The following is a 24,193-nucleotide window of genomic DNA, read 5'->3' as shown; positions in this document are numbered from 1 at the left end:
ATTGATGTGATGGCATTGGCGGATGCCTCTTTTGGCCGCAAGGTTCTGCAGGCCGCGATTTGAGGAGACCGTTGGTCTACCTCGAGGGTTTTTTTTCTGTTGGGTTTTCAGTTGAGTCTCATCATTTTGGCTGATGAGCCTTTAAGACTTCTGGTTGGCACCGGTTGGGCCTTCTAGATTGGAATTTGATTTCCGTTATCCCACCCCTCATTTGTGGCACTGCTTTGGGACGTCCCAATTGATATTAATCAAGAGGACTGCGTCTGTCAATGAGCGACAGAGAAAATTGGATTTTTGTAAGAACTTACTGTAAAATCCTTTTCTCTTAAGCTCATTGACAGACGCAGTACCCGTCCCTCTATTTTGGGTTGGGTTGAATTCTCTGACACGGCTTTGTGACATAACTAACATCCTGTAGCAGGGAGAGAGAAGATGTACCCCCTGGGACTGCCCCCATGGTGTGGCCCGAACGTTTTTTTTCTGCCTAGTGTCCTACTCCTGTAGAGGGCAGTTTAACCCAATTGATATTAATCAAGAGGACTGCGTCTGTCAATGAGCTTAAGAGAAAAGGATTTTACGGTAAGTTCTTACAAAAATCCAATTTTTCTCTTACGTCCTCCGACAGTCGCCGCCTCTTCATATTCGTCACATATGGGGTATTAGACTTTGCTCCGAAGGAGTAGCTAGGCAACAGAATATGTTAACAATAAAGCTTTAACATATCCCACCCTCAAGGGGTGGTCCCCTCAGTCAATACCCTCCTACTTCCTGCAACCATATCTCAGTTTTAATGTCTAGCTTGTCAGGAGTGGCTGGCTCTCTCTGTGCTGGGACTTTTTGTCCCAGACTCTTTCTTCTTTTTGATATTTTGTTTGAGTTTTCTCTCTACCTTTACTTAGCTGTTATTTTTGTCAGCATTAGTTAGTTCTTCGGACGAAGAGGATCATGCGGACTGGGTCTCGGGCTGATCCCCCTGGTCGCAGGTCGTGGGTCAGTGGCTTCCCAGTCTGCCATCGAGCGTTCAGCCAGGTAACGCTCCTGGCACGGTGAACGACCCATCCCTGTTCGGTGCAGGGATGATTGGTGAGGTGGCTACCTCACCGGACGCTGTGCGGTTTCTGAACCGCCATTGTGTGCGTCTTGAATTGCGACTCTCCCTGCCTCATGTGCAGCGGCTTGTTCGCCTGTGCGGGTTCCCCACGCCATGTGAGGTAAGTGTATCTATGTGGGGACCTGTCTGTCTGGGGGGGGTCTCAGTCTGGGACTGTGTAACCTGCCTTTAATCACACTGCTTGTCTCCCTATCTCTCGGCTGCATGCTGTGGGCTGCAAGGGGGGGGGAGCTGTATGACACTGAGTATGTCAGGTTGGGCAGTGTGAGGAGCTGTGTGCTGTGGGGCATGTTTTTAATGGCATGTTGGGGCATATACAGCGATCGCTGCGGCGATCTAACATGTATCCATATAATGGGATAATATTGTGTGTGATTTTATGCACTGTGGAGCGGCGATTTCGGCGCCAAACGACGCCATTTTACCGGCGCCCGCTCCGGCCGCATGGTTTACATGCACGGCGGCCATTTTCTTGTAGCCTCCATAGGCTTACATAGAGCGCCCTGGCAGCATCATTTCCTCTCTCCTGGAAGCACCGATCGAGGCAGCAGCAGCAGCGGAGTCTCCTCAGGTTTTATCCTTCTATTCCTGTGTTCCATTGCCTGTATTCAGTCTGTATATTCCCTGTGGGGGTCTCATTGTGCCTGAGTGTGGTGCGGTGGGCTGCGCTTGCCGCGCTTGCTGTAAGGGGGCAGTTAACCCTTGGTTGTCTGGCATACAGGGGCAATGGATTCTCAGGAGGGCAAGTTTCCCACAGTATTGGTGGAAAGCCAGGGGACCGCTGTTTCCCCCCCAGGGGGGGATTTAGCCACTATTGTGGCTGGCCTTGCTGCACAGGTGCAAATGCTGGTGGCTGCTCAATCTACTGAACGGCCCAGAGTTGCTCTGTCCTCTGATTCTGAGGGTGAAGGTGATGGGGCTGTTCTGGCGGGGACCCCCCTATCGGGGTCCCGCTCCTCTCTTGATCTAGTGGGGTCTGAGGTAGAGGCTGAGGTTGAGGGGGTTGATAATTCCCCCCCTGGCTCGCCTGAAGAGCTTGCAATCATGGATGAGTTGATTGCTTCCATTAAGCAGACGCTACGTTTGCAGGACGAGGTGTGTCCCCCAGCTGCCTTGGCGGCTTATGGGACGCAGAGAAAACGCAGGACGCCGCAGGTTTTTCCCTGCAATGCTGATTTTCAGCGCGCTGTTAAGGACCAATGGCGCGATTTGCGCAAGCCTTTTGCGGTACCAAGTAAATTTAAGCTGCGTTATCCTTTCTCGCCTGCCACTGATGAACGGTGGTGTGTGCCTCCGCCAGTGGATCATGCTATTGCGGTTTTGAACAAAGCCACTGCGATCCCTGCAGAGGGATCCCCTGTTTTCCGTGATGCCACGGATAGGAGACTGGAGTCTCTTGCCCGTCATACTTATTCTGTTACGGGTTCTATGCTTAAGGCTCTGTTTGCTTCTCTCATGGCGGCCCAGGCGATCGCAAGTTGGACGCAGATGCTTAGGCGCGTCCTAGTGGCCGATTCGGCCTCGGCGGCGACCCTGGATATGGTGGATCAGATCCACCAGGGTGTCATGTATCTGTGTGATGCGGACCTGGACCTGATTCCGTTGGCCGCGCGTGTGCACAGCGTGGCGGTGTTGTCTCGCCGCCTGGTTTGGTTAAAATGTTGGTCGGTGGACCAATCTTCACGTAAAACCTTAGCCAATCTGCCTTATGATGGGTCTCGCCTTTTTGGGGAGTCCCTGGATGTGTTGATTAAGGGGATTACCGGGGGTAAGAGCACTCTCTTGCCCCATTTCCCCAAGGCTAAGGGGGCTTCTGGGAAGAAGCATGCTCATTTTCGGCCCCCTCAGGGGTCCTTTCGTGCCTTTCGGCCGCACTACAAGGGCAAACCGTTCAAGGGCCGGGGCTCTCAGAAGAAACCCTGGTCTGGGATACAGAAGTCCGGCCAATCCGGACCTGCGGCCCATAACAGTTCGGCCTGAAGGGGCGCCCTCACCCAGTTTTGGGGTGGGGGGACGCTTGCTCGGTTTTCTTCAGCCCTGGTTGGCCCGTGTGCGGGACAGATGGGTTCTGGAAATCGTTCGATCTGGTTACAAGATCGAGTTTCTCTCTCGGCCAGAGAGCAGATTTTTTCCCTCAAATCTACAACTGTCTCCAGAGCGACTGCGGGATCTGCACCTGGCGGTGCGGGACCTGAGGGCTCAGGGAGTGGTGGTTCCGGTGCCTCATCGGGACAGATTTCGGGGGTTTTATTCCAATCTGTTCACCGTGCCCAGAAAGGAGGGCAAGGTTCGTCCAATTCTGGACTTGAAAGCTCTGAACCGCTCTGTGCGGGTTCGCAAGTTCCGCATGGAATCCCTGCGCTCGGTGGTGGCTGCCCTGGTTCCGGGGGAATTCATGGCCTCCATCGATTTGAAGGATGCATATCTTCACATCCCCATATTCGAGGGTCATCAGAGATACCTTCGATTTGCCATTGCGGAGGATCACTACCAGTTCGTGGCGTTGCCCTTTGGGCTCGCCTCGGCTCCGCGGGTCTTCACCAAGGTGCTTGCACCGGTTCTGGCATTATTGAGAGCCCAGGGCATTTCTGTCCTGGGGTATCTGGACGACATTCTGATTCGGTCTGCGACCAGTCAGGGTCTGGAGAAGGACCTGTCTGTCACGATGCAAACTCTGCAGGAGTTCGGTTGGACGATAAATGTTCCAAAGTCGACACTGAGTCCGTCGGTTCGTCTTCCCTATCTGGGAATGATTCTGGACTCGGTGCAGGCGAAGGTCTTCCTGCCGGAAGACAAACTCAGGACTCTTCAGGAGGAAGTCAGGTCCCTCAGGGACGTTCCGAACTCGTCTCTGCGGACGTGTATGAGATGTCTGGGATTGATGGTCTCGGCTTTCGAGGCGATTCCTTTCGCGCAGTTTCACACGCGGGGTCTCCAGGCGGAGATCTTGTCCAAGTGGGACGGGCGACCTCAATCTCTGGATCTTCAGATCTCGTTGAGTCATCGCACCAGGGACAACCTTCTGTGGTGGCTCCAGTCCCCGTTGGTGTCCGGGGGCAAGTCGTTTCGTCCGATCTCGTGGACGATAATCACCACGGATGCCAGCCTGTCGGGCTGGGGTGGTGTTCTGGGCGTTCTGTCCGCCCAGGGGACCTGGTCGGAGGGGGAGTCTTCCCTCCCGATCAACATTCTGGAATTGCGTGCGATAAGGCTCTGTCTTCATCGCTGGACGGACCGGCTGCAGGGCTGCCCGGTTCGGGTGCAGACGGACAATGCCACGGCGGTGGCCTACATCAACCACCAAGGGGGCACCAGGAGTGCCCGAGCGGCTCGAGAAGTGGCCGACATTTTGTCTTGGGCCGAGACTCATGTCCCGGCGATAACGGCGGTTCACATTCCGGGAGTGGAGAACTGGCAGGCGGACTATCTGAGTCGCCAGGCCCTGGATCAGGGGGAATGGTCTCTCCACCCGGCTGTCTTCCAGATGTTGTGCGCGAAGTGGGGTCTTCCAGATGTGGACCTGTTCGCGTCTCGCCTCAACTACAAGGTGAAGAGATTCGTGGCAAGGACGCGCGACCCTCGGGCAGACGCGTCGGACGCGTTAGTGGCCCCGTGGCATCAGTACAGGCTGATGTACGCGTTTCCACCGATTCAGTTGCTGTCCCGGTTCCTTCGCAGGTTACACTCGGAACGCAGCACGGTGATTCTTGTGGCACCGGACTGGCCTCGCCGGTCCTGGTACGCAGACCTCGTGAATCTGGCGGTCGACGCCCCCTGGCGTCTGCCTCTTCGGGACGATCTACTGTCTCAAGGACCGATTTACCATCCTGCTTTACAGTCGCTGGCTTTGACGGCCTGGCTGTTGAGACCGAGGTCCTGAAGGAGAAGGGTCTCTCTCCAGAGGTTGTTCATACCTTGATCAACGCGAGGAAGTCTTCCTCGGGAAAGGTTTATTACCGTACTTGGAAGGCCTGTTTTGCCTGGTGTGAGTCCAGGGGGTTTTCACCCCGCACGTACTCGGTTTCCCGGGTGCTGTCTTTCCTTCAGACGGGTGTCGATCAGCGTTTGGCGCTGGCTACGATAAAAGGTCAGGTGTCTGCGCTGGCCGTTCTGTTTCAACGTCCCGTGGCTTCCAACTCCTTGGTTGGCACTTTTATTCAGGGTGTGCGGCATCTAGACATATGCCGGTTTTCGGTAATTCGATATATCGCGGTATTGCATAGCCACGGTATTGTTATTGTGGCATTTTTAAAATACCGAGTTTCTCTGTCAAGTCTGCCTGACTTGTGAATTGATACATTTCAGTGAGCTGGATGACTCATTCACTCACTCAGCTAACACCTTTCAGCATTAAGTCTCCTAACTATAAACAAAAATGATTACATTTGTATCTTTTCCTTCCCTCTGCCAGGGAGAAAGGAAGTTTAACCTCTTAAAGACTGGATCTTTTTCTGACACTTGCTGTTTGCAAGTTAAAATCAGTTTTTTTTTTGCTAGAAAAGTACTTAGAACCCCCAAACATTTTATATATTTTTTTAGCAGAGACCCTACAGAATAAAATGGCGATTGTTGTAATATTTTATGTCACACTGTATTTGCGCAGCAGTCTTTCAAACGCAATGATTAGACTTTAATGAATAAAAAAAAAAAAAAAAACGTAACAGTAAAGTTATCCCAATTTTTTTTTTTTTTTGTTACACAGAGAATCGTGAGAGAATCGTGATCTTTATTCCAAGCTAAAAAATCGTGATTCTCATTTTGGCCAGAATCGTGCAGCTCTAATAAATATATATATACACACACACACGCCTAGCAGCCCACATTACATTATTATATAGCCATCAAGCAGTGTCTGGCCTACCTGGTGATGACTGGTCCTGGCGCTCTGATCCGATGGCCTGGTCTTTAAAGGGGCAAATCCTTGCGATCCAGAAGTGGTTAAACCTGCAGGAGGACCGGTGTTTTTATCTATTAATGACTTTACTATTGCTTTAGGCCTGGTTCACATGTATGCGGGTTGGTGGTTCACATGTATGCGGGTTGGCGGTTCACATGTATGCGGGTTGGCGGCCCACATTTGCACAGGCATAGCAGCCCATTGATTTGAACGGGCTGCTATGCCCTCATTTTCCGCAGAAAAAAGGTGCATGCAGCATTTTTTTTAAATTCAGTGGCCTTGAAATCCATCCTGCTTTTGCACCATGCGACTAACCTGCAGTTCCTGCTCTGGCAAGCTTTCTGCATTTTTTGTATACGTGGGCACGGCATTTAAAAATAAACAGTTTGCGTGTGCAGCAACGGCAGGTAAGTCGCATGGTGCAAAAGAAGGATGGATTTCATGGCCACTGCATTTTTTTAAATTCTGCATGCACCTTTTTTCAGCTGAAAACGCAGGCATAGCAGCTCAAGCCCATTCACATCAATGGGCTGCTATGCCTGTGCAAATGTGGGCCCCCAACCCGCATACATGTGAACCAGGCCTAAAGCAATAGTAAAGTCATTAATAGATAAAAACACCGGTCCTCCTGCAGGTTTAACCAATTAATGACTTTACTATTGCTTTAGGCCTGGTTCACATGTATGCGGGTTGGGGGCCCACATTTGCACAGGCATAGCAGCCCATTGATGTGAATGGGCTTGAGCTGCTATGCCTGCGTTTTCAGCTGAAAAAAGGTGCATGCAGAATTTAAAAAAATGCAGTGGCCATGAAATCCATCCTTCTTTTGCACCATGCGACTTACCTGCCGTTGCTGCACACGCAAACTGTTTATTTTTAAATGCCGTGCCCACGTATACAAAAAATGCAGAAAGCTTGCCAGAGCAGGAACTGCAGGTTAGTCGCATGGTGCAAAAGCAGGATGGATTTCAAGGCCACTGAATTTTAAAAAAATGCTGCATGCACCTTTTTTCTGCGGAAAATGAGGGCATAGCAGCCCATTCAAATCAATGGGCTGCTATGCCTGTGCAAATGTGAACCACCAACCCGCATACATGTGAACCAGGCCTAAAGCAATAGTAAAGTAATTTATAAACAACACCTCCTTCAGGTTTAACCACTTCTTGACCACAAGGATTTGCCCTCTTAATGACCAGGCCATCGGATCGGAGCCGAGCGCCAGAACCAGTTATCACCAGTTAGGCCAGACACTGCTTGATGACCTATTTTAGGCCTGGTTCACAGAGTCTGTACTGACTGACTATATAATAATGTGCATAAGTGAACCAAAGCCCCTAAATTCAGCAATGAAATTGAAGTGAGGTGGAAATTTAATAATTTAAATTTAATAATAGAATACCGTGATAATACCGTATACCGTGGCAAAACCTTAATCAATTAATCGCAGCATGAAAATCTGATACCGTCACAAGCCTAGCGGCATCTGGTTCCTCCTAGGAGGGATCCTTTGCCCCCTTGGGACTTGAATCTAGTCCTGTCTGTGTTACAACGTGCTCCTTTTGAACAGATCAGGGAGATCTCGTTGTCTATGTTGTCCAAAAAGGTCGCCTTTTTGGTGGCGATCACTTCGGCTCGCAGAGTGTCGGAACTGGCGGCTTTGTCCTGCAAGTCTCCGTACCTGGTTGTTCATTTGGATAAGGTGGTCTTGCGACCTAATCCTTCTTTTCTGCCGAAACGAGTTTCGGAATTCCATCTTAACGAGGATATTGTTTTGCCTTCGTTGTGCACGAAGCCTAAAAATCCAAAGGAGGTGAGATTGCATTCTCTGGATGTTGTTCGGGCGATTAGGGTTTACCTTAAATCGACTGAGTCTTTTCGAAAGACGGACTCCTTGTTTGTTCTTCCAGAGGGTCCTCGGAAGGGCATGGCGGCTTCCGCCTCTACCATTGCCAAATGGATCAGGCAGACCATTGAACAGGCCTATGCCTTGCAGGGGAAGGTTCCCCCTGTGCCTGTAAAGGCGCACTCTACTAGATCTCTGAGTACGTCTTGGGCCTGTCGTCATGGGGCTTCTGTGGCCCAGGTGTGTAAGGCGGCGACTTGGTCGACCGTACACACTTTCACAAAATTCTACAAAGTAGATGTTCAGGCATCGGCGGATGCTTCCTTTGGCCGCAAGGTTCTTAGTGCGGCTGTTCCCTAGGGTCCCTTGTTGGGGACTCCTGGCTGTTGGGATAAGTTTTTGTATCCCCTGGTTTTTTGTCTTTTCCTGGGTTGTTGCTCCTGTTGAGCACTTATTTTTGCTGTTGCCCAGCTGGTTTCCTTCCTTTGGTAAGGTTCCTTTCTTTGATGTGGAGACTGCGTTGCCTTTCGGCGCGGATGCGTTTCCCACCCCTCATGTTTGCACTGCTTTGGGACGTCCCCATATGTGACGAATATGAAGAGGCGGCGACTGTCGGAGGAGTAAGAGAAAACGGAATTTTTGTAAAATCTTACCTGTAAAATTCCTTTCTCTGAGTCCTCCGACAGTCGCCGCCCCCGCCCCTCTTTTGGGGTTTGAATGTATACTCTACTGCTATTCCACTAAAACTGAGATATGGTTGCAGGAAGTAGGAGGGTATTGACTGAGGGGACCACCCCTTGAGGGTGGGATATGTTAAAGCTTTATTGTTAACATATTCTGTTGCCTAGCTACTCCTTCGGAGCAAAGTCTAATACCCCATATGTGACGAATATGAAGAGGCGGCGACTGTCGGAGGACTCAGAGAAAGGAATTTTACAGGTAAGATTTTACAAAAATTCCGTTTTTTCAGGGTGAAGATCTGCTTTATTATACATACACTGATCAGCCAGAATATTATGACCAGTGACAGTTAGGCTCCGTTCACATCTAGGGGTTCCCGGATCGCAGGCCGAATCGCCGCAAATCATGGCACATGTTTGCGATCCCTGTCACTTCGAATGGCACCCCAATCATGGCACGATTTTGCAGCTATTTTTTTTTTCACCTGAAAATAGCGCAAACAGAATCGGGGGCACCTGTCGCTCAGAAAAAGTTCCAGAACTTCTTTTGAGCGACAGGCGTCCTGCAATTCTGTTTACGCGATTTTGCAGCGATTCGTCGGTCCACTATCACGCTGCGATGGGGGTAGCAAGCGTGTCCTACGATTTGCGGCCATTCGGGGTCTCAGCGATTCCGCTAGCGATCCTGAACGCCTAGATGTGAACAGAGCCTTGAAGTGAATAACCTTTATTATCTTGTTACAATAGCATCTAAAAGTGGGTGGGATAAATTGGGCAACAAGTAAACATGCTATGCAGAAATTTGCAAAAAAAATGGACAAGTATAAAGATTTGAGCGACTTTGACGGGGTAAATTGTAATGACTGGGCAACTAGGTCAGAGCAACTTCAAAACTGCAACTTTTGTGGGATGTTCTTGGTCTGCAGTGGTCAGGATTCACCAAAAGTTGTCTAAGGAAGGAAAAGGCTGCTTGTGGAACTAATGGCTCTTGCTGCTGCTGTGTCCTGAGGATGCAGGGAGAGAGGAGAGAGCCACTAGAGATGAGATGAGCACAGCACTAGATCGAGTGAAGACTCAGGTAAGTACTGAGGAGAAGGTTCAGATTAAAATACTGAGACATTTTTACCTTAATGCAGGGAATGCAGTAAGGTAAAAAAATGTCTTGTCTGTACAACCACTTTTATAATAGCATGCAGTTTCTAAAATGTGCAAAGTATTTGTGTTAAAAGAGGTATGGAATGCAGAGAGGGAGATATATAATTTTGCTCATGTACAAATAATTAGTAAGACCTCATCTGGAATATGCAGTTCAGTTGTGGGCACCAGTTCACAAAAAGGATATCAGGGAACTGGAGAAAATGCAGAGAAGGGCAACCAAACTGATAAGCATGGAGGAGCTCAGCTATGAGGAAAGATTAGAGGAACTGAAGAGGAGATAAGGGGGGATATGATAAACATGTATAAATACATAAGGGGTCCATATAGTGAACTTGTAGAGTTATTCACTTTCAGGTCATCGCAAGGGGGCACTCTTTACATCTAGAGGAAAAGAGATTTAGCCTCCAAATATGGAAAGGCTTCTTCACAGGAGGAGCTGTGAAAATGTGGAATAGACTCCCTCCAGAGGTGGTTTTGGCCAGCTCAGTAAATTGTTTTAAGAAAGGCCTGGATTCTTTCCTAAATGTAATAACATAGGGGTTAGTTGATTCAGGGCATATCCAATTGCCTCCTGGCGTATCAGGAAGGATTATTTTCACCCTCTGAAGCAAATTGGATCATGCTTTAGTGGAGTTTTTTTTCTTTGCTTTTCTCTTGATCAACTGTGGATATAGAATTGTGTATATGTTTTTTTTTATTTATTTTTCTATTGGTTGAACTAGTTTGATTTCTGTATCTGCAAAAGGGACACAGTCCTGAATAGAACATCTGACAGAGTTACTAGCCTTCCCCTACTCTACTAAAGATCATTTTATATTTCAGTCTGTGTTGCTGTTGGAGAGTTCCCCTCACTTCTTGTCCGGATAATCCTTTCTAACAGGACTCTGACTACCAGTAAACACCTGACCAGAGTTTTAACCCTTCCCCACTGTATCCAAAACCAGAAGAACATTTGGCTGGGCATGTACTTTAACAGGTTGGCAATGTGGGTGTAGTATTATTGGACATTGCTTTATTTACCCTTTGACTGCCAGAGTACACTAGCAGCAGTGAGCTTTTTTAGGTTGAATTGGCAAGCTCTGGGTTATTTTTTATTTTAAAAGGGATCACTTTTGCAGGAAAGGGTACTACTTACAGATAGTAACAGTATTTACTTAGACCTGGTTCATATCAGTTTTGCTTTAAAATTGGGCTACTTCAGCACAGTTTTAAAGCTGCAGATTAGTGTGATTTGCCTTTCTGATTTAATTGCGGCTTGCCATTAATCTAAAAACTCTATGCAAATTGGAATGAAATCCCAAAATAGTAGTGCAAGAACCTTTTTCAAAGTCACTGTGACCTTGTGTTGCAACGATTTGAATGGTTCCAACGCCAGCAATGGGGTGCGACTTGTCAAGCAATTTTGAACCGTCAAATTGCATTTCAAATGTGAACCAGGGCTTGTACAGTATGTGTTATTTTTGTTGCTAGAATTGTTATTGTAGAGAGGTACTAACCTATAAAACGTCAGCCGTTTTGTCTTTGCAGTTCATTTTTTTAGTAATCAAAAAATTAAATTGAAAGCATTCTTATATATTTATTTATTTTTCAGGAAGCTGCATTCTCTGCATTGAAACGTCCGGCTGAAGATTTTGAAGATGCGGAAGGGAAAAGGTTTTGCCCTATTAACCCTGACATTATTAAGAAAGAAATAAAAGATGATGATGATGAGGCAGGCAGCGGTGAAGAAGCATGGCTGAGCAGCTTTGGATTATACAACGATGACGCAACCCAGTCAAGTAACCATTCAAATGCTGCTGATATCAGCACAAATTCCTTTACAGAAGGTGTTTTTGATTCCAACACAGAATTCAGCTATACAGTAAATGATAACTCTTCATTTTTTGATGTGGAAAAGCCTTTTCAGCCTTCTGCTGAGCTTGTGCCTCCACAGTGTTTTGGCACCAGGAAGTTAAGGTTTCAGAGTGCGTGGTACACAGATTTCCCATGGCTTCATTACAGCCCTCAGCTAAAAGGTGTTCTTTGTTTTACCTGTGGAAAAGCAGAAACTATGGGTCTCTTGGGTTCTACAAGAAGGAGAGATTCTGTGTTTACAGCTGTAGGATTCTCGAACTGGAAAAAGGCCCGGGACAAATTTGGATCCCATCAAAAATCTAAGAGCCATGAGTTTGCAACCTGGAAATTGATGCACGCTTTGCAGCATCAGAAAAGGGAAGCTGCTCTGGAACAGCAAAGGAAAGTTAGACAGGCCATTCCAGCCATTTGTCTGAACAAACTCGTCGCTGCTATCCGATTTTTGATCCACCGAGGCCACACATTCCAAAACCATGAATCGATTGAAGAGAGTTTGTTTGAGCTTCTGAAATTCTTGGGTCAGGATAATGAGATGTTCAAATATTGGCTCATGACCAATCAGAATTTCACTAGTCCAGAAATTCAGCATGAAATAATCAGCCTAATGAGCCATGAGATCATAGGTGTAATTGCAAAAGATGTCAACCAAGGCTCAATGTACTACTCTGTGATTGTAGATTGCATTCAGAATTCCGATTCTAATCAGCTGAGTCTTTCCTTGCGATACTTGGATTCTGAGATGCATCCACAAGAAGAATTTATTGGGTTTATAGACCCAATGGAGGAAACTGGAACATCTGCTGCAAACCTCATCCTAGATCTTCTTGACCGATATTCTTTGCCAATAGATCTTTTACGAGGAATTGCATTTGAGGGATCAACGTCCTCCCTTTGCTATATGGAGTCACGTGTCTTGATGAAACAGAAACAGCCCTTGGCCATGTTTGTACATTGTGCAACTCCTTGCAGCAGTTCTTTGGCAAGAGATTGTAGCCATGCTAGTCCAATTGTGCAGCAAGCATTGTATTCTGTAAATGATCTGTGCAAGTTATTCAGCCAAACACCCAAATTCAGATTTTTACTTGCAGAGGTGTCCCCCAGTTCTGTCTGTCAAACTCGCTATTTATGTTCTTTCAAATGGTGTGTAAATCTACAAGTTATTAATACTGTTATTCAGCACTATGGCTTAATCATAGAAGGGCTAAGGGAGATGCAAACACACCCTGGGGTTTCTGGAGTAAGAGCTCACACATTGTTAAGAGAATTTATTGAAGGGAACACTCTTGTAAGTTTGTTCATTGCAAGGTCACTGATGGAGTCTCTGAACATTCTGAATTCAAATTTGGATGAACAAAGCAGACTTATGTCCAGCTCCCTTAAGAAAGTAAGGCTGGTAAAAGAAATTTTGGTAAGGTTGCGTCAAGAAGCATCCGTGCTGGATTTCCTGAGACAAGCAGAAGATTTTGTTACTAAGCTTAATATTTTACCAGTTTCCATTCCACAAAAGAGACAGCTAAATCCTCCCAACACTGACACTGAAGATCCAGCTCCGATGCCAAAAGAGGATTTTTTCAGAGATGAGTATTTTAAATTACTTGATGCTGTCATCGCAAAACTCGATAACCGGTTCCTTCAACAAGGTTTTATTGATTACTGTCAGCTGGAAGATGTGCTTTTGTGCGCTGGAAAAGGGGAATCTGACACGGTTATTGGAGAAAAACTGGGAATCCTCTCTAAATACCCAGAGTTTAATGTTCGAATGTTAAAGATACAGTTGGAAATGTTTGCTCACAAAAACAGCTATACTTCTTTGTCTGAAGCTGTTAGCCTTTACAAGTCTGTCAGTCCTGAAGTGAAGGAGTTTTTCAGTGAGTTGGGTAAATTTCTGAAACTCTTGCTGATAATTCCTATAAGCACATCTGAGAGCGACCAGGTCTGTTGTACTTTCCAGAGACTCAAAACTTTGCTGGAGTTTACTACAGTGGAGACACGGTCAAATGATGTAGCTCTATGCTATGTGAATGAGACTAGGTTAGACAGCCTGTGTATAGACTCTATTGCACATAATTTTGTGCATGGCTTTTGAGCACTTATTGGGTTTGCCATAATAATCAGCAGTGTTTTTCATAACAGACATATCTACCCGGCCAGCTTTTAGTATGTCACTTCCAATAGGGTATATAATGCAACTACAAAAGAATAAAACCACTAAGGTATCAAAAATTGTGAATAAATATATATATTTTTTTTATTGCCCACTTCACAGAACTATATCCTTTAAGATATGTACACAAACAGCCATTTTATTTTGTCTTGAAGTTTCTCCATTTCTTTTTTGTGCTTTTCTTTGTCACATTTTTTTTATTTGTAATTTTATGTATCATTATTTAAGGTTGGGAGCATTTTATTGCTCTCTAGACAGACTTCCTAGCAAGTATATAAGTTGTGATAAAAAAATCTCCAAAGTGGTGCCAGCGTAACACTTTTTTTTTTTTTTAGGTTGAGTTTGTCAATAACAGTAATATGCCTTTCTAAGAAATACTGGGAGTGATTTACTAAATGAAAATTTTGGTTTTGATTTTATTCTTCTTGTACAACATGTTTTTAATTATTGTTCATGTTTTTATTTGTTGGGATGACATGATTTGGGGCTATTGTTCCAGGTTTTACCTGCACCCAGACAGCTCTGGCTTTTTCAAAATGTAATTATTTGCTGACTTAAAGACCACTTGTGCTAGGAGTATGGACATTTAAACTACACCTGGAAAAATTTCACTGGGAACCAGTATCTGGCATGCTTAGTTAGGAGCCAGCAAAATACAGTTGGTGGCTTTGGTGATCGTTAAAAGACGAAAAATCCCAGTAACAGTTGTTTTGTGTTCAGCCTAGGGCAGAAACAACAAATGGAATAATCGATTATGAAAATAGTTGTCAGATATTTTCATAATCAATTAGTTGGTCAGCCGATTAATTGACCTGCATACAGAATGCATTATTTGTTGATATATCAGAAGACACAGTGCAGCACACATACAGCTCAGTACACCGTCCATAGATGTCAGTAAGTGCCTTAGAACTTGTGAACGGGTGGAGCAATGCATTATGGGACATATAGTCCTGGGCAGGAAATGAGTGGTTCTAAAGGCAGAAGGTTTTTACCTTGCTATAGGGATACTCTATACCAGTGGTCCTCAACCCTGGTCCTCAGGGCCCACTAACAGGCCAGGTTTGCAAGATAACTAATAAAAAATCAGGTGATATAATTTGCTGCTCAGTGATTGCAGTACTCTAGTCTGCATCTCCCCAAGGTAATACTTAAAATCTGGCCTGTTAGTGGGCCCTGAGGACCACTGCTCTATACTATACTTTGCAGCTTGCTATTGGGGCACTCTGAAGGCCGGAGGAGCCAGAAGTGTCAGTGGGGGACTCCAGAAGAGGAGAATCGGGGCTTGCTCTGTGCAAAACCATTACCCAGAGCAGGTCAGTATATCATGTTTGTTGTTTTTTAAATCTGCCTAACAAAGTGGCCAAAAAAAAAAGCATAAAAGATGCAAAACACAGCAAAATCGTGTGCGCAAAACCCACAGCAAAAAGCATGAAAAGCAAACCACATAGGTGTGAACTGAGCCTTATGCTGGCCATACACATCGCTGTTCGGATGAGAATATTCATACGAAAAATCTTTGTACATTTGCTGAATGAAGGAATGTCGTTTAAAAGTTTCTAAGAAAGCTTTTAACATTCAGTTTTAAAATGAATGTAATTTCTGAACGAAAACCACATAAAATGTCTAAAAATTTCTTTGACCAAGAAGTTTTCTATTCTCCTCTTTCGAATCTTCCCGTCACTGTCGTCAAACAATTGTCGATTTGACCCCACTAATGATTTGAAAATCGAACAAATTGTTCTTAACCACTTGCCGACTGCCTAACGCCGATCTACGTCGGCAGTCAGCCCCTCACAGGCAAAGTGACGTAGGGCTACGTCACTAGCTTGTGAGGGTCTAGGGAGCGAGCGCGCGCGCCCCCGGAGGCGCGCTCCCGCGTGGTCACGGACCCCCCCGCGTGTGTGACCAGCGGACCCGATGTCCGCCGGTCACTCGGCGATCGGCGGGGGAGAGGGAGAATGTCAGGCAGCTTGTGTAAACAAGCCACCTGTCATTCTCCTCGCTGTAAAAACACTGATCACACGGATCTAGTATGTAGATCCGTTGATCAGTGTCCTTACAGCTCAAGCCACAGCCAATCACAGTAGAAAGCACGCCCCTAGGGATACACACAGCCCCTCCCTCCCAAATAAAGTTAACCCCTTCACTACCAGTGTATTTTTACAGTAACAGTGCATATGTATAGCACTGATTACTGTAGAAATGTCACTGGTAACCCCAAAAGTGTCTCAAATGTCAGTCAAGTGTCCGATCTGTCCACCCCAATGTCGCAGTACCGCAAAAAAAAATTGCAGATCGCCGCCATTACGCGTTAAAAAAAAAAACAACAAAAATGACAAAAATCTTTCCCTTTGTTAGTAAACGCGATAACTTTTGCGTAAACCAATCAAAATACGCTTTTTGCGATTTTTTTTTTTTTTTTTTTTTTTTTACCAAACATAGGTAGCATAAAACAAATTGGCCGAAAAAATGTTAAAAAATTTTGATTTTTACATTTTTTGGGGGGGAATTTCATATAAAAAAAATGTGAAAAATATTGCTATTTTTGCAAAATTGACGCTCTTTTTTTGTTTATAGCGCGTGAACAAAAAATCGCACAGGTGATCAAATACCACCAAAAGAAAGCTCTGTTTGTGGGAAAAAAAGGACGCCAAATTTGTTAAGGTACAGCGTCGCACGACCGCGCAATTGTCCGTTAAAGTCACGCAGTGCCGAATCGCAAAATACCCCCTGGTCGGAATGGGGGTAAAATCTTCCGGGGCTAAAGTGGTTAAAATAATTTTTTTTTTTTTTTTTTTTTTTTTTTTTTTTGAATGAAGACATTATTTTTGTATGGCCAGTATAAATGACAGCAGGCGCAGGTAGCTTTTATCAAGCCACCTGCCTAATGTATTACAGTTCTGTCTGAAAATCGGCAAAAAACAGACTCTCGTATATAAATATATATTTTTTTTTCTTAAAAAAAAAAATAAAATAAAAATATGATCTCTGAGTCTGATGATATTTTCCAGATTCAACCTCTAATACTATATACAGTATATCTCTTCTGTCAGAGATTGGATTAGAGATTCGGCCAATTAATCGATTATGAAAATATTAATTAGTTGCAGCCCTAGTTCAGAAATTCAACCATACATATGCTTTAGTGGCACAGATATACAGATTCACACCGTACTGACACATATATTTACACGCAAGACCCTAGACTACTGACACAGACACAAGCACACTCAGGCTTGGTTCACACTTATGCGATGCGGGAAGGCTGTTGCCGCATCGCAAACGCACCCCCGGCAGTTCACACTGCCATATGCGATACGCTGGGGGTGTCAATGTAATCTTAACGACACCCCCAGTTTGATCGCATATCGCAGGGCGATCTTGCAGTTCGCGCAGGATCGGATTGCACAAGTGTGAACCGCTGTGCGATCCGATCCTGATGCGGCTGCAAAAAAGGGTCCTGTGCGTGTTTGGTGCGGTGTGAATTTAGCCATACAAAGTGTATGGCTAAACTCGCACCGCACAGCTGATCGCATGTAATGAAGGAGCAGTGCGCTCTGATATTACATGCAATCGGCGCAGCCGCATCAATGGGAACCGGGACTCAAACACACACACACTGGTGTTCTCAGAAACTGTTAATAGCCAGGTGGGCAAAATCATACTCCATAATACACATTTTCTGATATTTTTTAATAAAAAAATAATTTATGACAAGCGCCTTTACATTTAATTAATGGCGTTCATTTTTAATTAAAAAAAAAAAAATGTAGTACTATCTGATTTTTGCGCATGCAGACACATTTGAGAAGATGGCAGTCATCAATAGAAAACGAGAGCAGCGGAAAGTCAGGGAGGTGGACAGAGCCAACGGAGTAAGAGCGCTAGAGAGAAAGTTTGAGAGACCATTCAGAAATAGTCAGCGTGAGCTTAAACTTCACCCCAAACCCCCCCCACCCCACATTCCCTGGGGTTCATTTTGTGGCTATCCCAGGAGGCTTTAGCAGAGGGGGACATTCTCATCTGCTCATCTGCACAATTTGCTGGTGTCGGGAGCACATTGGAAGCAACAACCAAAATTAAGTAATGATCCACTTTAAGAGACCATCAGAAAGAGAACTAAAGAGTGTGAGAATCAAGATCACAAGCACATTTGCTGAAAAAAAGCTGACATTTTGTACACCTGGGTATGACTGGACTCTTTATATGTGCAGCAGATCACTAACCTCTCCAGATTGGAAGAATAATTATAGATGTTTACAGTGTTTCTAATGATATGTAAGCCACAAAGGCATAGAAGTAACAGGGTTGGGGGGTTAGCTGTCACTGCAGTGTCTGACATGCACACATACATACAGATAATGATATGCATAAAATGCAGCAATTTCTCCACCCATTTGTGAGAAACGTACAGGTCACAGATTTATGGCTTGGAACAAGAACTAGGTTTGGAATCCCTACAATTTCCTTTATGGCACAGCACAGACACCTCTTAGTCACACTGAGAATAACCCGATCTGTCCTTGCCCCTTTTTTACTTGTGTGATGCTGGTATTCTATTTCTGCCAGGCAGACCTCCCCAGCTGTTTCACTGTAGGGAGAGCGCTGTACGCAGTGAATTTGATTATTGGCTGATGAAAAGGCAGTCACTTCGTCTGCAGGTAGAGACCTTAGTGTCCTGTTTACCAGACAATGGGTTTTAGTTGCCTTGGTGATCAAGATTTATCCAGCGCTGCATCAAACTGTATTCAAGCAGAAAAACAGCTTTTCAACAAGCCCATACCGCTTTTGCTACTTTTAATGTAATCATATTCTCGAAGGTCACAACAAAGACTCTCAAGTCAGGTCTCTGTTGGTTTTCTAACAGTTTACAAACATTTGCTGCTCATTTACATTAGAGGGCTGGCAGGCCCTACTATGAACCAACTCTGCTTCATAGAAAAAAATGTAATATTAAATTGCTTGTGTTGTAAACTTTGAACATTTTTTAATTTTTTTTCGACAGTGCTTATAGATGCGCCCAGAGTGGGAGGTAGGGTCAGTAAGCATTGCCCAATCATGGGCAAGCTAGGCGTGTATTGGCTGTGGAGTTAGGCAGGTTTTTCTTACTTTTCCCAGAGATATGATGCAAGTAAAATTACCCCTTTTGTTCTTTGCCTCTGTTAAACATGTCAAAATGTAAAATCTGAATTAAAGTGGTTGTAAAGGCACAAGGGTTTTTACCTTCATGCATTAAGGTAAAAAACGTATGTGCAGCAGCCCCCCCTCTTAATGCTTACCCGAGCCATCTCTCCATCCAGCTATGTCCACGAGAGCCTTGCCTCTCCGGGGACTTGCACTCCTGATTGGCTTTTGGCAGCAGCTGCTGTCAATCACAGCCAGTTAGAGAGAGGGGGTGAAGCCAAACTGTGGTATGCATATATTGCAATACAAACTGGCCAGCTGTGTCAAAGTGATGCTTCTCTGCCTAGTCTCCACTGTGTAACATGCCAAATACTTATCACATTGTGCAAATATGGGGCAAACCGACACAATAAGGGAAGAGCTACAGATTCAGGTCTCATCACTGATCTGCACTATGCAATAGGGCGATATCTGTGCTCTAATCTAGATCGCTAACATTTCTATAACACAGTGGGGTTGGTCTACTAAAACTGGAAAGTGCAGAATCGAGTGCAGCTATACATAGAATCCAATCATGTTCCTGTTTTTTTTGTGAAAGCCTAAAGTGTAACTAAAGGCAATATTTTTTTTGCTTTGGCTTTTGGGCAGAGTGGAGAGGGTTTTAGTCCTCCTTTTATTTTTTTATTGCGATCTGTGCCCCCCATTAGGGAGATTCACCCTCTCTCTTTGTCCTGTTTACCATTAACATTAAAAGTGAAAGTAAAAGAAAAACCCAAATTTTGGGTTGTCCAAAGAAAAGTAATAGATGAGAAATCTTCCAATAGGGATAATAGTTCTGTTGGCCTAGGGCTACCCAAGGGATTCTCTTTGTTTGCAGGGATTTCCTCTCAATTCCTGTCTTGTCTATGGGACAGGAAGTGAAGGCAGTATCCCCAATGAGGAACAGATAACAAAAAATGAACCAATAGGGTTATAATCCCCCCCCCCCCCCTTTTCTGTGTCCAAAATGAACAAACCGAAGTTAGAAATTGATTTTGCACACTCCAGTTTTAGTAAATGTGCATATGCTGGAAACTGCTGTAACATTTTGGATCTCTTCATTTTCAATCCTGTTGGTAATGGTGCCATGCCATTCCCCACTGGGGACCAAGATGTAAACGAGATTCTAACTTCTCTTGTCAAAAACTTAAAAAAAAAAAAAAAAATTGAAGTTGAAATTATGAAAGTATTTTCACAATGAAAAGCAGAGACCTAGCATCCAATATATAAGGGAAAAGCTACATCCTAAAAGATGAAGGCACATTATTTTTTTTTTATTTTACAGGTGAAGGTGCTGTTTTGTTTGCCTTGTCTTTTAAAAGCTATGGACACCATTAAAATAAGATATACTATCATACAAATTCATTTTATGTGTGTATATAATATCCGGTAAAATAACCAATTTGTTTTCAGGAAAGCAAAAAGATTCTATGCAGTGTTTGGGGAGGCAAGTATAATTTTGTAGGTTACACTTGCCTCTCGTGAGTGATTCATACAGAAAATAGTGCAAGAGAAGAGAAAGTATAGATTTCCGTGCAGAAAAATTACAGGCGAGGTAAGTGCATAAACTTATTTCACAAAATTGGTAATGATCTGTTACAGAACAGGGCACCCCTGAGCAGGTACCTCCGTTGACAGATGCTCCTAGTGCTTCCCGAGGGCTCCAAGCACTCCACCAGACACCGTAAGCACTTCAGACTCCACGAACCGCCGCAGCTTGGTTAGGGTCTTGGCATCTCCTACCCACCCTGGACCAACGACAAGGCCCCAGGTTTCTGTGGGTGAACCTCTCTTTCCCCAGAGAGTGCAGCACGAACAAGCTCTTACACAAGCTCTTATAAGAGCTTAGTGATTCTCTAAGGGAGTATGGAAGACCATAGCAATCCCTGCAGCAGATTCCCCCAATAACGAGACAAAGCTCCGAGATGAGGGTGAAACAGGAACAACATTTATTGGAAGAACAGAGCCCTCTTTTATACAGAAATTGGAACATCCTTCCCCCAACAACCGCTTTCCCATTGGTCAATTGTAAAGTACTTGCAGTTCTCACTAAGGTCCTCTCCAGCATATGCAAATGAGGGCTTGAAAATGAGTCAACAGGGATTGGTCAGATATCTTTGACCAATGCAAGGAGACAGAAGCCCCAGGGGGCAATCAATGTACACAATAGTCAGACACAGAACAATGGTTCCCTAACGAGCCCTCAATACACATTACTCTGCGTGTCAATAGACCGCCCGTCTCCTCAGAACGTCCTGTAATGCCCATATTAGGAGTTGGCTTCCTGTTCCTTACAGTTTACAGGAATACGTTTTAGCTTCCAGGAGAGGCAAGGCTCCATTAGCCACATGTATAAAGAAACACAAAAAGACACAAAAATGCATAACTCCCAGTCTACTGAACAGAACCCCTACATTCAACCCATCCCCAGATAGCCTGGATCTGAGCGCTCAACATATCCAAACAGCGCTCAGATGCCACAAACACAGTCAAATTGCCATGGGGTTTACGTTTAGCCTGGGCTGATGAGAGGGTCCATAGTCACATTGCAGGAGGCGAGCACCCAGGCTTCTCCAACGCCCAGTGGCGAGATTGGTCTCGTCACATGATCTATGCCTTATTAGTAGTAGACGCTGTTATTCATTAAAGGAAGTTGTACTTTTTGTAAAAAAAAAAAAAAATTGTTTGTACCCTCAGCTCCTCTTAGTATGCAAAAAAAAAAAAAGATACAAAGCTGCCCCCCTCTACACTACCAGCTTTTAACAGTGCCAGGCAGTACCTACTTTGAATTTACTTCCCGGTGGTTATAGTCCACTGCACAGGCACATATTCTTGGTCCTTAGAGTTGAATGGGCGACTTGAGTTGAGCTCTTATCTGTGCCTGTTAAGATTCTCATTTTTCCATGTATAGCTGAGAAGTGGACACATCCCAAGTGGACTTGTTCAGAAGAAACAGTGCTAATATGCAGAAAACCATTATAGAACAAATCTGGTTGAATATAACTACTATAAGCTTGTCCAAACATTGTTCTCCTCATACATAGACATTTTCAGTTTTCTTCTGATGATTTTTTTATTTTTTTTATTGATTATAGTTTTTATAATGTATAAAATGTGTATAGTTTAAAAGCAAATTCTTCAAGCAAGAAGTATTGTATATGAACATTGTTATACCCTTATTTGCCTTGCACTTTTCTTCAACTGTGATATTTGTTTACATGTACATATGTCATTCCCATTTTTTCAGAACAATTGTGACATTTTTTATGTAAGGTAGTGCATATGGTGTAATAAAACTGTTAGTGTTGTTCATTTGACCTAAGATTGTATTTATTCTTTGTGTTTTGTTAAAGTTAGTACTGCATTATACCCCATATCTGATCTTTTTAATAGTGTATGGATAAGGTATGTGAAAGAGTGATTTTTTTTTTTTTCTTTTTGGCAACAAAACCACTTTTATTCCCCAGAATAAAAAAAAAAAAAGAGTTGAGGTCTCTATGAAAACTTGTAGTAATTTCAGTCAAAAAGGTGTACTGCGCCTCACAAGTTATTTTGCCTGTGGCACCTTTCTTGTATGTCTGTAATGCCCATACAGAAAGACTTAAAGTGGTTTTAAACGTAAATATTTTTTTACCCTAATACATTCCCTGCTTAAAAGGAGAAGTATAGCCAAAGCTCCTGTAATTCTGTGGATCACAGGAGTACAGAACCAACTGCACTCCTGTGACTCGTTTTGAGCAGCCTGCTGTTGGCGGACGTCACAGAGCCAAGTCCAGGCTTGGGAGATATCGTGCATATATGGTTGGCATCCACCCACATGCCTGGACCAGCACCGGCTCAGCCTCTCAGCGAGCCATGGTACTTAGTGGACGTGATACTTCAGCGCTGGTACTGAGCCAGCCAGTCCCACCCCCAATGTTTGATCGCTCGGTTCTCCATATATGGGTTCATGCACACTGCATTTTAAAGCAGCTGCTTCTACAGGCTTTTAAGCTTTTTTTTGAGTTCTCATTCAACTTCCTCTTGTTACAGCTAAATATTTCCATAGTATAAGAACTCACCCAAGCTCTACCGCAATGAAAGGATAATGGGATGTGTGTCGGTGCTCTGGCTATCCCGTCCAACAGGAATCCATAAAAATTAACAGCTGGTACACAATGGCTCCTTCTTATGATGATGTATTTTGCACTACAACATGCTATGTGAAAGGCAAGGCTTAGGCCGAAACACATTAGCATTTCCAAGATGTAACTGCTTCAGTGCAAAATACAATTTCAAAAAGAGCAATCATGTGCCGGCTTTTGATTTTTATGGAAATATTTCCATAGTACAGGTGTGGTCAGTTTATGCTGCAGGCGGAGGCATGATGGCAGTAAGTCCGCATCAGGTAGAAATATCAGGCTTAGGGCCATGGTCAGGTAAGACCTGGACAATGGGTAGAGGCTTCTCCCACCCAAATCTCTTTAAAGTCTCCAGATCGTAATTCAGAAATTACAAAACCTAGAGAAATCCAAAAAATTGTTGTTCTCTATCTGGAAAAGCAAATTTGGAGCCCCTCCTTATGTGAGACCCCTGTATACTACAGTAGCAGGGCAACAGATCAGTCCAAGCAGCAGGCAGAAGCATAATCGATAAACAGGCAGGGATCAGTTCACATGGAAGACCGAAACTTGGTGACTCAACAATTCAGACGGTTGTCAGTAGCATAGTTGAAAAACTAGCCAAGGTCAGTTTATGTGAAAGGCAGTGGCATGGTTGTTTGAGGAAGCAGGCAAATGGTCAGCACAGATGTTGAAAATGGGGAAATGGTTAAAAATATAGGCTAATGTTTTAGAGATGTGTGAAAACGTAAGCATTCCCCAATGCATAGGCCGGATTGGGACACTGGGGACAATAATAGCTGGTATCCCTGCATACACAACATCTTTTTTGACGCCTCTGGCCTGCTTCTGATGTGGAATGTTCTCCTGGAACTGGCGCTCATTAAGTCAGCTAACGGCATCCGAGAAAAGGTTTTCTGGGGAGGGGGTTCTTTGCTGGTAGATGAGGGCTGTGACTATTTCTTCTTTGAATTTCAGGAAAGGGGGGTGGGTCTTTCTGTGGATTTGGTGTAGGTGGCATAAGCATTGGAAATGGCCAAGTAAGATAAATAGCAACTTTCTTATAGTAGAAACAGGACCTCCTTGTTGCCAAATAGGGCTGAAGCATTTGATCATTAAAATCCACCTCCCCATGTCAAGATTATAACCTTGGACGCATGCAGGCTTTTGAATGGGACCGTGTCTTCCGGGAATCTCCACTGAGGTGTTATTATGGATGA

At 44.6% G+C, this 24,193-nt stretch overlaps 1 protein-coding gene and 2 gene segments (V, D, J or C); 1 reads left to right on the top strand and 2 right to left on the bottom strand.

Moving 5' to 3' along the window:
• The window catches only part of LOC309544176 (uncharacterized protein), a 36,783-nt gene extending 23,063 nt beyond the window's left edge, over positions 1-13,720 (top strand). Inside the window, exon 2 of the mRNA XM_082243035.1 lies at positions 11,281-13,720. Coding sequence (XP_082099161.1) covers positions 11,281-13,629 — 2,349 coding nt within the window. The 3' untranslated portion in view covers positions 13,630-13,720. The remainder of the gene's footprint in view (positions 1-11,280) is intronic.
• The window catches only part of LOC309544177 (immunoglobulin mu heavy chain-like), a 652,707-nt gene that overhangs the window by 460,811 nt on the left and 167,703 nt on the right, over positions 1-24,193 (bottom strand).
• LOC309544178 (immunoglobulin gamma-1 heavy chain-like) overlaps positions 1-24,193 on the bottom strand; it is a 764,436-nt gene that overhangs the window by 697,460 nt on the left and 42,783 nt on the right.

The sequence above is a fragment of the Pelophylax lessonae genome (assembly GCF_965119305.1).
Source record: "Pelophylax lessonae genome assembly, chromosome: 1".
Lineage (NCBI taxonomy): Eukaryota > Metazoa > Chordata > Amphibia > Anura > Ranidae > Pelophylax > Pelophylax lessonae.
This window is presented reverse-complemented; position numbering and strand designations above follow the sequence as displayed.